The sequence below is a fragment of the Rhipicephalus microplus genome, chromosome 6 (genome assembly GCF_043290135.1).
Source record: "Rhipicephalus microplus isolate Deutch F79 chromosome 6, USDA_Rmic, whole genome shotgun sequence".
Classification (NCBI taxonomy): domain Eukaryota; kingdom Metazoa; phylum Arthropoda; class Arachnida; order Ixodida; family Ixodidae; genus Rhipicephalus; species Rhipicephalus microplus.
In genome coordinates, this window is record NC_134705.1 from 105,881,240 (window position 1) to 105,896,076 (window position 14,837).

General features: G+C 40.9%; 1 protein-coding gene across 5 annotated transcripts in view; it reads left to right on the forward strand.

Annotated features, from left to right (window-relative positions):
- The first annotated feature begins 10,427 nt into the window (after window positions 1-10,427).
- Window positions 10,428-14,837, forward strand: part of LOC142765408 (uncharacterized) — a 228,458-nt gene continuing 224,048 nt past the window's right edge. For all 5 annotated transcript variants that reach the window (XM_075866375.1, XM_075866377.1, XM_075866376.1 and 2 more), the window contains exon 1: window positions 10,428-10,646. In XM_075866375.1, coding sequence (XP_075722490.1) covers window positions 10,557-10,646 — 90 coding nt within the window. In that variant the 5' untranslated portion in view covers window positions 10,428-10,556. The remainder of the gene's footprint in view (window positions 10,647-14,837) is intronic.

The window sequence follows — 14,837 nt, forward strand, 5'->3', positions numbered from 1 at the left end:
CAATGACTTCATTGGTTCAGCATGCCAGCAAAATGAGAGTGTTCCACAGAAAATGCATGCCCAATAACAACAGCATGGCAACTGGCATATCATCGCAAATGGATGGTACAAGGTAACAAATACTTTGACAATTTCAGTCCAGTCGTATTTTATAGCCCTCTGCGGGACGTCTCAGCAAGGGATAATATCCTTACAAATAATAAAGCCAGGTTCAGATATTTTTAGAACATCACAGAGGCAGTCGTTAATGAAGGATGCAAATATGTATTTGGTGTTTCTCGAGGCTTTTACGGGTATTGTTTAAGTATGCACTTTTTAAAAGAATGTGTTCGTGATTGGTAAAATAGTGATTTTCGTTGCACGTAGTAGCATGCCATGACCAGCCAGTTCAATATAAAGTGAGCGGTGAATTGGGGCCGGAAATAGCGCATTCAATTCAGAAAATCATTGGTTTTTTCTTGAGCTAGCGAACAAGTATTCATTGGAGTATCTGGCTGTCAAAAAAACGCACTGATTCGTATACTTCACGCAAAAACTTTGCAGATATGGAGGTGATGCGAAGATAGTAGATACCACTAAACTTGGTTAAACATCCGCGAAGTTTGCTTGCAAGAATGTCCGAAGCGGTGCATTAGCACAGTATCGAGGATAGGAAAAAAACACCACACCGATTGTCTAATAAAGAGGTGTACCAACCCAAAACAACCAGCGCAAACAGGTCTAAATTGGCGCAAACAGGTCGCAAATAGGTTGATAGTGAAAAAAAGGTAGCAAATATACGGTTTATTTCTCTATATATACCCTCGAAAGGCAAATCATGATCATGATCATGAAACTTTACAGAGGTCATGAGGAACTAACTTCTGGGCATAGCTCTTCCGATTGGGTGCACGTTCATTTCTATATTGTGCATTTGATCGATATGTATTTAGTGGAATACCTAGGTGTTTTGGTGGAATACAATACCACTCTGTCCTCTTGAAATGAGTTGGATTATAAGTCCTTAGGCCAAACCACAGTCCTAAACCCATAGCAAAGTTTATTCGCCCCTCCGAATTTTTTTCAAGTTCTCTGATCATTGACACGACCATTTTCATACTAGAAAAAACTGTACAAAAAAAAAACCTTAGGTCACCAGCATACGCCAATGCTTTAAATCATTTCTCGTAGGCATTGAAAGCACGGACGTTACTAGAGTTTACAAATTACTCTTGAGCACAGTTGCTCAAGTAAGGAGTAAAAATCATTACAATTAACGCATTAACAATAAACGGGTTAAATATTCATTGTATCATAGCTTTACAACTTTCAATATAGTGAAGCTAACGTCTGTATGTTCGAGAAGAGAAAACAGAAAAGAATGGCGGACCCGTTCGAAGGTCCTCGTTAAGTCTGCTTGTAGACTAGTTGTTTCAGATTTCAGATTTCAGATTTTTTATTGGTACGAATACAAGAATGTGACATGTGTTTAGGATACAAAAGTTCATATTAGTGTGAACAATGTTCCAATAATGTGTGAGCAATAACTGTGTTAGACTTTATTGAGCGACCTTTTAGAACGCAGGTCTGATGGGCAGTATTGACATTGTACTTGCAGTATTGATGGGCAGTATTGACATAAGTATTGACATTGAAATGAAAGTCTGTTCGAAATTATCTTTGCAAGAAGCTTCTAATCAACGTTGCACAATACAGTTGGTCTGTAGCTATCGACGTGGCGAAGCTTTTCTCAATCTGAGTACTTTGGGGTTGGAACAGTGTGGTTTTTAGTAAAAGCTTGAAGAGTCATCTGCAGATCTAAAGTCAGCGTGAAAATGTCGAGCAGTACAGGGTACAGCAATTATTCACGTGTTTTGTAAGAGTCGCCTGACATTCCATCAGGTCCTGGTGTTTTTGACAAGGGTAAGTGTTGAGAGAAACTTCGAATTCTTGTATACTGATTGGTTCATTCTTAGATTCCCATTGCTCGTCAGTTAGAGGAGTCACAAATGACACAAACTGCGTCATGATATCTTGATTTTTCATTTTAAAAGAGGTGTTCAAGAATTCTTTGTAATGGGTTTCAAACCCTTACATAATTTCACTGGAAGCACTGGTTGGTTATCCCCCGAGTAAAGATGTGCTTTAAATATTATTTAGGCATTGCGATATTTATCGACTAAGGATTGACGTGGCGGCTCCTCTGAAAAAAAATACGAGTACTGTGAAATTGATGACGGGCACCTATGTAACGTAAAGCGCCATACCTCTGGATTGCGTTTTTGGCATTAGCAATATCGTGTGAACAACGACCAGAGGCCCCACCCTCAAATTCATATAGGTTTTGAAGATTTTTTGCTTTAGCATCTACTGTTCCTTTTTTTATAGCGAAAGCTGGTATGAAATAAAAGCTCGGGTCACACGCGGTGCCATAGTTGCCCACCGCCGCCGCCGCCGCTGCCGGCGTCCGTAACCACATTCTGCGAAAGTAGAAAAAAAAACTAGTACCAAAGACACAGCGGAACTCAGACCCGGGTCCACTCTGCGCCCGCCCAGTATTATACCACTGAGCCACGCTGGTGCTCGGGACTTGTTGGCAAAGATGCCTTAAGGAGGCTTGATGTCTGGAAAGTAACCGCGTTAATACAACTTATAAAGCGTTTTAGAATAGAGAAAGAACGACGAGTCATCGCACAATGCGTATAGCGTACCGAGTGAACCATCCAATGCTCCGACCCGCTACGAAAGCTTGTTTTGTTCACCTATTAACGGTGGCACATACCAACTTCAGCCATTATTAGTCATCGTCGTCAGCCAGTGAGTGAACAATTGGCACCGAATTACTTGCAAGTGTTTAGCGTATACCACGCTTCTCAGGAGAAGGCTGAAAAATAACATAGCGACTGCCACCCTACAGCCTAAAGTTTTTTGTAATGATGCTTAGTGGGTATCAAGCAAGTGTGCTTGCAGCAGTTACCCGATGAGCATTTAGAAAAGGCTCTGAAAGGCCGCTCTTCTAGCTTTCGCTGTGACTATGCTGCGCCTTATACGAAATCCTTGCGTTTTTATGCAAAAGCCCCTCACAGATCCGACGTCTATAGCTATTCCCCGAACAACTTATTTCAAAAATTTTCATGAGGCGAACAAAGGCATGCCAGCCGGCAAACAATTGCTCAAAGCTACGCAGGCGTATGCAGAAATTCCTGGTCGCTCACATTTGAGGAGTTCAGTTTGCAAAGTGCCAGAATGAGATCGTCTGAAATGAGATCGAATGTTGCTGACTATCTGCCCAACATTTCAGTGATCTGATTAGGAAATAGGCTCTGCTTTGCATGAATTGTTAAGGGAAATATTTGGTGCTGAAAAGTAAATGCGATGAAGGTGCATATGTGTACTGCCTTGTGCATGCGTACAAAAGGGCAGGATATTGAGCGTTCTTATATCAACTAGTCCCGCATTTTCAACTATAAGCGACAGAACTTCAGTGCTTCTGTCATTGTGAATAAGCCAGATACAATCGGGTGGATTATAGACGAAGTTGAAATCGCCCATGAGTACAATGTTATGGTCAAATTCTGAAAAGGAAGCAAAACTTTCCAACAAAGAAGTGTGCCGAGATGCATCACTAAAAGCATACACGCTGATTCGGTCCCACGAAAAATCATACATTATAAAATTCAGTCACGCCAGCGCTTGGAACTCATTTACAAGCTAGTCTTAGGCAGGCTTGATGTCAGGGAAAAATATGGTAATAGGAGAAATAACGTATCTTAGAACATGAAAGAGACAAGCAGGCGTCACGCAATGCGAATTCTGTAACGAGTGGGCTGTGCAGTGCTTCATACTAATACAAAAGCTTGTTGTTGATCACCTACCAACTGGGGCACATACCAACTTCAAGCATAATTTTTCGTCGCCCTCAGCCACTGGATAAAAAAATGAAAAAAGTCATGACATGTGTGTAGCGGATACCACGGTTCTCCAAAAATGACGATAACAGTGAATGCTGGCTCACTGTACAAAAAATAATGTATATGGCATAGTGTGTACCGCGAAAGTGTGCCTGTAGCAGTTACCAAAAGAGTGTTTAGAAAAGGCTCTGGAAAGGTAATCTTTCAGCATTCGCTGTGACTTTGTTGCAGTTTCGGCGCGCTCCAGTGTTTTTTTTTAATATGCCAAAATATGAATTTGTTGAGTTTGTTAAAAGCTTGATTTCATTGATTTGTGAGGTTTAACGTCCCAAAACTACCATATGATTATGAGAGACACCGTAGTGGAGGGCTCCGGAAATTTCGACCACCTGGAGTTCTTTAACTTGCACCCAAACTTTAGCACACGGGCCTACAACATTTCCGCCTCATTCGGGAATGCTACCGCTGCAGCCGGTGTTGGAACCCGCGACCTGCGGGTCAGCAGCCAAGTACCTCAGCCACTAGACCACCACGGCGGGGCTTTGTTAAAAACTTAAGGAGACTAATATATGCGACAATTCCGCAAGGTGTTGAGATTTTGCGGGTGCTATGTGAAATAAAAACAATAATACATTACTACCAGTCTACCATTTTCTGTAATGGGAACGGCCCAAAATTTAGACGTTCCAAAGTTTTTAAATGACGCTTCAAATACGCACTAGTGACTTTTGCGCAAAAATATACATATTCAAAAATGAATGCACTTGGCAAATTTTACAGTGAGGCTTTTGCTACCACAATTTCTAAGCCTACTGGTATCTTATTTTATGGCGCCTGTACCATGACATTTACCACATATGACACGTATACCCGCATGCATAACTATCGCCTAATGTATGCAATTCCATGATATATATATATAAGCTCATGTGACAACCAATTCACTTCTATAGTTTAATAGCTTTTGGTATTTTGTCAATAACTCTTACATGAAATAATGAGGGTGCTATTAGCAATGATACTGAAGAGTACACCCTGCTGTATGTACAGAGCTATCCCCACTTTGTCATCTAAGCATGAGCTATCATAATAATAATAATAATAATAATAATAATAATAATAATAATAATAATAATAATAATAATAATAATAATAATAATAATAATAATAATAATAATAATAATAATAATAATAATTTAGTGTAGACATCCGTAAGAAATACAAAGAAACGGGCCTGTCTAATTCCCAAGGACTTGTGCGACTGGGCCCGGCAGAGCCAGTTTTAGCGATGTGGATACAAGGTAATAGAAACTATTGTTGCTTCTTTGCCAACGAACAGAATAATGATTGACACCATTGCTTTTTTACAGGCAGTAAACAAAAAAGAAGAACAAAGGGGGCACCCAGGGCAAACGTGACTTACAAGTAGACCATGTGATATTACAGCTCAGCAAGTATTTTCTTTATTTGCTTTTTTTCAACTCGCTGAAAAAAACTCTTCGGGTAGTGTTTTTAAAACTTTTGGAATATATACACTTCTACATGCTTCCCCATATCTGTTAGAAAACCGAGGTACAATAAAACGCTTTTCTTTCTCTCAGCGTTCGGCGCGTTCTGCATGGCACGTTAAGTCACCGCACCAATTGTAGCTCAGCACAACTGTTTCAATAAACAAAACCTGGAATACGAAAAAAGCCCAAAACCCGACAATTAGTACTGGCATCTACCTTACTATTTTAAGTTACACTTTTTAAAATATTTCGAAGTAAACCATCAATGCATGTTTTCCAGCGTTCTGAGCAAAATGCGAAAACTGCAATTCCATATCTCCCCACATCAAGTGCTAGTGTACGAACAATCATATTTTTTTGCAGGTAGAGACACCAAGCTTTTAATATTGAAAAGCAGACATAATAATAATAATGATAATAATTGCCCCCAGAAATATGTGCTGTCTTGCACGATGCTTACGTGTGCCTTTGCAAGTTTTTTTTTTTTTTTTGAGGAGACCCTAACAAATAATGCATGTGCTCTCGTATAACATACTCAAATCTTTTTAGAAAGCGTTACTGAAATTTTTGCAATCTAGTATGCTAGAGAAAAACTTTGATTGTGTGAATGATGTGTTCCAGCCTTACCGGGTATCATATAAAAAAAACTCAATGGTACGTCTAAACAAGTCACCTTCAAGGCCTACAAAAAGGAGGAACCACCCACAGCGTTTAACTTGCCTAGCAATACAATTATCCGAATAATGAAGCAGTTAGGTTATTTCACCACGCTTGTGCTGCAGCCTCACTGCGGTGGTCTAGTGGCTTAGGTAATAGGCTGCTGGCCCCCAGGTGGGGGGGGGGGCGAATCCAGGCTGCGGTGGCTGCATTTTCAATTGAGGCGGAAATATTGTAAGCCCGTGGTTCCAGATTTGAGTGCACGTTAAACATTGGTCCCGTATCTGCATGTTACACCGCAAATGTCGTCGAAAGACGATAGTCTTGCTTCTAAAGGGAGTGAAGAAAACGTTTATTTGAGGTTCTGCGCAATAAAATTGCAGAATGGTATTCCGGAGGCGCTGCGTTAGAGTGCCTCGAGCGTGAAGCGGAGGCGAACGAGCGCATCAAGTCACGCCACAGGTGAGACATTAGCACTATGTGGCAGTTATCCTAGAAAACGGGGTGCACGCCGTGTGTGCCCGTCTCTGAGGATATAACGTGTAGAACACAAGGCGACGAGTAGGTGCCGCCACCGAAATTTGCATAAGAAACTGAAATTTGCATAAGAAACTGTTCAGTTGGTCTAGGAAATCAGGCATGGTACCAGGTTCGCCTTGCATGTGGAGGCATATCGACGCTTCCACACATCCTCTATGAGTGTAAAGCAATGCGAACTAACACCCATACTACTTCGGTCTTATGGAATATGGCCCCCCGCAACTCTCTCCTGTCGGAACAACTCTGGGTCGTCCAGCACCCTTCAGATCGGCTGACAGACATGTCCTGATGGTATCAACGTAGGACACCAATAATACTGCACCCACGCACGCACCCTCGTTAGCAGGCTCCATGAATGCGACATAACGCAAGCCTAATTGATTGATCTGCCGGTTTAACGAACCAGAGCCACCATATAGTTATGAAGGAGACCACAGAAAAGGGTTCCAGAAATTTAAACCACCTGGATTTTTGTAAACGACAGTTTTTCTTGGGGACCTTCGACGCAAAAATTTTGGCCTCTCTGTCTGTACCTTTGTCTCTTTGTCTGTACTTAACGGCCCCTAAACGGCCCTAAATGGCCCCACTTGCCGTTTCGTGCAAGCGCTGCATGGCCAGCGCTACGTTACAAGGGCAATGATCCTTAAAATTAGTAATGTGTGTCTTTTCTAGTAAAAATTACACATACATATTATTGACGTGTTGTTATGGTGCTTCCGATATGCGCAATATTTGCTTTTTCATTTACAATCGCACAATTAAGAACGCTGAACCTTGAGCAATATTGATGGGTGGTGCGGATGGGGTTGGCCGTTCGGAGTATCGTTTGGTTATTTGGTACCGTTTAGGGGCCGTTAAGTATATATCACTATAAAGTATTGTACGGATAAATTTGTTCCAACTCGTAAAAAGAAAATAAAGCAGCGCAGTCCGTGAATAACCCGGGAAATCGTCCATATCAAACGAAAAATAAAACGCATGCGGAAAAACAAAACTAACTCGGTAGCAATCGTACAATTGCGTGGACAGTTAAAGACAGCTTTAAAAGAATCCAAACGAAAGTTTTATACCGAAACCCTTGCTGACTTCATTAGGTCTTCCCCTCAAAAATTTTGGCTTCACTTGAGGAATAAAATAGAAGAAGTTGAACAGATAAAAATTGGACCCGAGACAGTGAGGCAAAAACTGCATATAGCAAATTCTTTCAACCAGTTCTTTCAGTCGGTCTTCACTAGAGATGAAACCGATCAGGTGGATGCTGACCAGGCCTGCCCGCGCGCCTGCGCAACGGAGCCCTTTGCTATCATGCAGGAAGGGGTGTTCAGTCACTTGCTAGGGCTTGACACTAAAAAGGCAACCGGACCAGACGAAATTCCCAGTGAATTCTTACGACGGTATGCCGAATGGTCGTCCTTTTATTTAACAATCATTTTCAGAAAATCCCTTGAAACGTCCTCAATACCGCAAGACTGGCGCACTGCAATTGTAAAGCCGATATACAAAGCTGGCAATCGGCTTCATGTGAACAATTATCGCCCCGTTTCACTGACCTCTGTGTGTTGCAAAATCATAGAACATTTCATAGCAAGGCACATTATTATTTTTCTTGAGTCAAAAGAGTTTTTTTATCCCCATCAACACGGATTCAAGAAGGCGTTGTCAACTGTTACTGAACTGGTAGAAACAGTTCATGATTTTTATTTATCTCTCCAAGGTCAACAACTAATACACGTCATTTGTGTAGATTTCGCCAAAGCATTTGATAAAGTTCCTCATAGCAAATTAATTTTTAAGCTTCAGCAACTAGGACTTAGCTCAGATATAATAAATTGGATAGCCGCGTATTTGGAGAACCGTCAACAAAAAGTACGTGTAGATGATTGCACATCTAGTTCATTGAAAGTACTGTGTGGTGTCCCACAGGGGTCTGTGCTGGGTCCTTTCTTGTTTTTAGTTTTTATAAATGATATTTCCGCAGTTGTCGAAAGCCCGGTTAAAATCAAACTTTTTGCAGACGATTGTTTAATTTACGCTCCTGTAACTAACGCAAACGACCAAATCAAAATTAATCGCTGTCTGCAAGCCTTGCATAATTGGTGCGCTCAGTGGGGTATGGAAATTAACTTTTCAAAGACTACGTTCACCCATATAACCAAGAAAAAATCCCTACTCGCATATGATTATAAAATCGGAAATAGCCTTCTGACCAGAACACACAGCTTTAAATACCTGGGGGTGACTATTACCAGCGATTTGGGGTGGCACACTCATGTTGAGGAGGTGTCTTCAAAGGCCTACAGGAAGTTGTTTTACTTGAGGAAAAAACTCGAACATGCCCCTAGAGATGTCAAATTACTTTCAAATAAGACTATTGTTCGCCCTAATTTGGAGTATGCGTCTTCTGTATGGAGTCCTCATCAGCAGTCACTGAGAGATAAAATAGAAAAAATTCAAAGCCTAGCAGTGCGCTTCATTTTCTCGCGGTACCGGAGGACAGAATCCGTCACAAATTTGTTAAAATGATGTGCGCTAGAACCCCTGCAAGTGCGCCGCGAAAAGCATAGGTTAAAACTTTTGTTTCAAATTATAAGAGGCGAAATGAACATAAATAAAGACACATACATACAACCTGCACCCAAAAAAGGAGCTCGGTTGAACCATAGTCACCAAATAAGGCCTTTTTGGGCGCGTCTGGATGGCTTTAAAAATTCTTTTTTTCCGCAAAGTATAGAAGTGTGGAATAGACTTCCAGAGTACGCTGTTACTAGCGCAAATGTCAAAGCGTTTGAGTGTTCGCTAGAATTGTACTACCGGCAACATGAAACGTAATGTCTGTTTTGTCATTGAGTATTGTTTCTGTTTTGTGTTTATATTCCTCCCTGTATTGATCCTCAAGTGAGGGTTACAGTATTAATAAATAAATAAATAAAATTGAGAAACATTTTAAGATGACTGGCTTAAAGAGAGCTCAGATTAGGGTGAACATAAAATTGTTTTCCAGGTAACAAGGAAATACGTTGTGTTCGCAAGAGCACAATATAAATGGCTAAGTAAGTTTGTGAAGGTGTTAATTAATGATTGTGCCACTTAGCACACATGACTAAGAATTGTGTGATATTACGAAGAATCTAAAAGCATCTGAGCTCCTAATGACGTCACTTTTTTCAGGCTGCATCCTTCATTTTCAAGAAGTTTTCTCGGGTATTAGTGGTAACTTGAAGCTTGCAGACCATGACCGAGAGTATATTTACTTTGAACGTCATGTTTCTTAGTAGATATCATGGCTGCTTTTCCTTCCAAAAAAAAAAAATCCTATCATAACACAAGAAACGTCCGTGTGTTTAAATAGTAATGAGAAATACGACAGTGTATTTACTCTTTTTTTATACACTAAAATTTGCAAGCCATGATGCAGCGGTAGAAAAACATGCAACCGCGTGTGCTTCACGAAAGAGTTTCGAGAGACGTGGGCGAACATAGGCCCAGCGCAGTAATTTGCCGGAGTCCTACACTATTTTCGCTGTCATCTATTGCTAATTTGTATAACGCCAACGCACATCTATCTGCAAGGTATTCGAATGTTCAAAAGCATGGTTCATGAACAGATCTGGAATTAATTATTGAGCGTCAGGACATTTGCGCTGAGTGGAGCCGCTTATTCACTGAAAAGAAGAAAATATTCAAAGCACTATTTAGAGAGCGTATACAACCATCATTTACGTAGTGAGTAATCCGCATAACTGATCAGGAAGCTATTGCCATGCGTAAATTGGAGAGAGTGGTAATTTATTGGAAAGCAGAAGGGTCGGTCTCAGCTGCTGCATTCTAGCCTGTTAGACTGCACAAGATAAAAAGATGCCTGAGTGACATTCCTTGCTAGTTCCTGCTAACTTCGATCAGCCAGTTTTGCATTAGGACCTTTTATTTTGCTCTCTTAGCAGGCTCTTTGGGCCTAAATATGGGCACTAAACTTCGCTTTCTTGTTATTAATTTAACCGCAATATGGCTGGGAATGTTAGTGGAAAAGTCTACGTGTCCTAACGGAAAAGTAAGTATACCTATATGACCATACAAATTACCAGGGCTGAGTTTCTTTGGGGTACGCCTAAATATTTTTATTTGTAGATATTTTATTGTGTGGAGACGAAAAATGACAACAATACCACTGAATCAAGCAAACTTCTTGCCACTATTGAACATCGACTGCGCTGCTAAAAATATTCTTGTGCGAACATATTGAGAACATTCAATTGAGTCTTTTTTTGGGGGGGGGAGGAAAAGACAGTTTTTCATTTGTGTTTCTTTGTTCCTTATATAGAAAAGGACCTTCTTTTAACACGTTTGCGAAACTTGCGCATTGAAAACACGATATGAGCAGTTACCTTATCTTCAACTGAAAAACATTTCTTCATCCCTTCGCTTTAGGAATCAGTAAAACACAAAAGAAAAACGTGTCCTTGGAGAAATGGTTTTATATTTGCATTGATATAAGATGCCTTGCGAAAAGTCTATTTGTGTTTGAAAGCTATAAAACCTCTGAACGTGGTTCCATCCGTGTTAACACTTAGCCAAATAGCTCCACAACTAACGACTAACATCCGTAAATAATAATGAAAGTACACTATTGCGGTCATAGGTAAGTGTGAAACCAGAGGAAATGCAATGCACGTAACTTATTATCTGATGGCCGGCAATGATTTATCTGTAGTCGAGAGTAAGTGGCGAACGCGAAATTGGTACATTCAAACGAATTAGGGGTGTTGCTCTATAGGTTGCGGAGCTCTGGAACGATATATGAGCGACACCGACGCTTGGGTTGATATCTGCACATACGAAATACGCCTTATGAGACGGACGCTTACAAACAACGCATTGAAGGAACTAATTGTGAATGCCACAGTCATGGTCTATTATGGCACTTTACCAATAATGCTATGAGGACTGCAGTAGTTATATAACGCGCATATTTGAAGGCGATACTCTTCAGGGTGTAGGTCGTTTCCTCATAATAGCATGCTGTAATAGCAGCGACTTCTGGTTAGTGTTAACAGTTTTTCAATAGATGGCGTTTGTGGTTGATTGATTTGATTGATTGTGGGGTTTAACGTCCCAAAACCACGATATGATTATGAGAGACGCCGTAGTCGAGGGCTCCGGAAATTTTGACCACCTGGGGTTCTTTAACGTGCACCCAAATCTGAGCACACGGGCCTACAACATTTCCGCCTCCATCGGAAATGCAGCCGCCGCAGCCGGGATTCGAACCCGCGCCCTGCGGGTCAGCAGCCGAGTACCTTATCCACTAGACCAACGCGGCGGGGCTTGTGGTTTTTGTAAAGTTGACGACTGAAGGGATAGATAGGATTGTTATAATAAAAAATTCACAGCATATCCGCCGAGTGAATGATGATGAGTGGGGTGTTGAAGCGTCTATCTGTCTGCCCGGATGTCTGTCATACACACAGACAGCCAGGCAGAAGGACGGACGGACGGGCAGGCAGACGTAATCTCAGACGGCTGGATGGAGAGACAGACAGACGCATGGACGGAGGGACGTACGCTTCGCCTTACTCCTCACTATCCACTGCGTGGGCATTCCTTGAATTTTCGATGGGTTCATTGTAAGAAAAATGTGACCATGGCGCAGTAAAAAGCGTGCCTGGAAACTGTTAGCGCGGACCGAGAAGTCATGGGCTTCACTCCCATTGACCACACTTTTTATTCTTTTCCTTGTAATCTTGCGTATTTTTACGTCACTTTAGTGATGGAAGTCCGCTCTTAAAGTATTGGAGTACCCTGGCGCAAAATAGTGATAATAAAGTTGGCAGATCTCTCGTACAGTAGGAATTGATGATATGCGAAGCACGAAAAAGAAAGGTTCATATGTCACTTCGAAATCAGAAAAACGTTAAGAGGCAGCGCTGAATATGTCGTAAATAACTTTCTTGTCGTGATTATGGAGGTTAGGCGTGTTAGTCACCTTCGTCATCCATTCACGTCACCTTATAACAAATTTGGTATATCTCGAGCTAGCGAAACAGCCGTGAGCGTGCTATCAGCCTAGCATGCAGATACGTTTTACATTACACGCATGTCATGATTATCATGTTGGTATGTGTCATTTACCTTTGTCGTCTGTTCAGGACATGCAATACCAGCTTTCATATATGTTGAGCTTGCAAAACGAGCGTCAGTGCGCTATTAGCGTAGCCTGTATCCATGTTTCACATGACACACATATCATGAATATCTTGTTTGGATGTCATTTCTTTTCGTCATCCATTCACGTCACGTAATACCAAGTTTGGTATGCGTAGAAATAATGAAACGGCTGCGAGCTCGCTATGAGCGTAGCATGTAGTCATGCTTTACTTGACACGCATATCATGATTATTATGTTTGGACGAGTCAGTTATCTATTACGTTATCTATTCACGCCACGTGATATCTATTCACGTTATCTACCACGCCACGTTATCTATTCACGCCACGTGATAATAAATTTGGTATATTTGGAGGTAGCCAAAGGCCGTGAGCGCATCATGAGCGTGGTATGTTGTCATGTTCTTACATGGCACGCGTACTAATATTATCATGTTTGCACCAGTCATATACCTTCGTCAACCATACATGCCCCATAATACCGAATTTGGTATATAGGATGCTACCGAACGGCTGCGAGCGCATCATGAGTGTAGCTTCTAGTCATGTTGTTACATGACACGAATGACATGATTTTTATGTCAGGGTCTGTCGCTTGTATTCATCAAGTAGTCTTATCACACCATACCAGTTTTGCAACATCTTGCGTGAACACAACCACCGCAAGAACAGCAAGAGCATGAAATCTAAGCCCTGACATCATGACATACAAGTCATAATTTTTATGTTATGACTTGTCACCTATGCTGGTCATACAGCCATGTTGTGCCATACAAAGTTTGGTATTGATACCATTATCAAAACGGCAAGGACAGCTAAAAGTCATAGGCGGATAGATAGATAGATAGATAGATAGATAGGGAGATAGATACATATATAGATAGATAGATCGACAGATAGATAGATAGATAGATAGATAAATAGATAGATAGATAGATAGATAGATAGGTAGATAGATAGATAGATAGATAGATAGATAGATAGATAGATAGATAGATAGATAGATAGATAGATAGATAGATAGATAGATACATACATACATACATAGATAGATAGATAGATAGATAGATAGATAGATAGATAGATAGATAGATAGATAGATAGATAGATAGATAGATAGATAGATAGATAGATAGATAGATAGATAGATAGATAGATACTCTGAAAGTCGCCGAAGTTCACTAAGAAATGCTTCGCTTTCAAAACCAGATGCATAAAAAGTTGAACAAAAAATTCCGTATCGTAATACGTGCACATGTATAGAACGACTACAACTCATGCTCACAAAACTTGAAATCTGTAATACAGACGCACTGATGAGAACAGTGATCAGCAGCAAGCAGATCAATTCGACAACATTCTAGAATGTAGCAAGGAGCCGCTGTTTGGAGAATCAATAGCTTATACCTCATCCATGTTAGAGCAAGAGAAGAAATAAACTTATGACAAGCCGTCACCTGTGGGTGAGGACGAATAAATTGTGCTTCAGTTGTTGCGCACGTTGAATGCTAGCGTGAGAGATCAATTTTGCGGCGTTGAAATGAATGAAATGAAACATGTTGGATTTCAAACTCTTTACATTTTTTCCCGTTTGGCGACATGACGCACCTGCTTGATCCTTTCCCAATTCACTCAGTCTATAAGACAAACACCATTTCTTGTGTGACCGTGGTGTAGGTATTCAGCCCAGTTCTTTCCAGCACACTGAAGAGGCCACGCTCAACAGCAGGGATTGGCAGTAGTATGATATCTGAGTAATGCGACACCATCTTAAGTATATGTTTTCCTTGGATAAACTACATTTGCAAAATTTCTTCTTTTCAAATTAGTGAAAGACGTTTTGAGATGTATTGGCTTTGTCGTGGTACAGTACAGCACTCAGCTAACGCGTAACATTTTTTGCAGAAGTGAGCTGATGTCTCTTCAAGGGGAAGTGAGGCACTTCTTTTATTATAAGCAACGATGATCTACCTAGGTCGGTGACAGGGTGGCAGTGGTGAAAAATTCACCACGTCTAAGAACAGGCACTTGTGGTAAATTATTACCGTCACTGACGGTAAAATTGAGGAGCAAATAC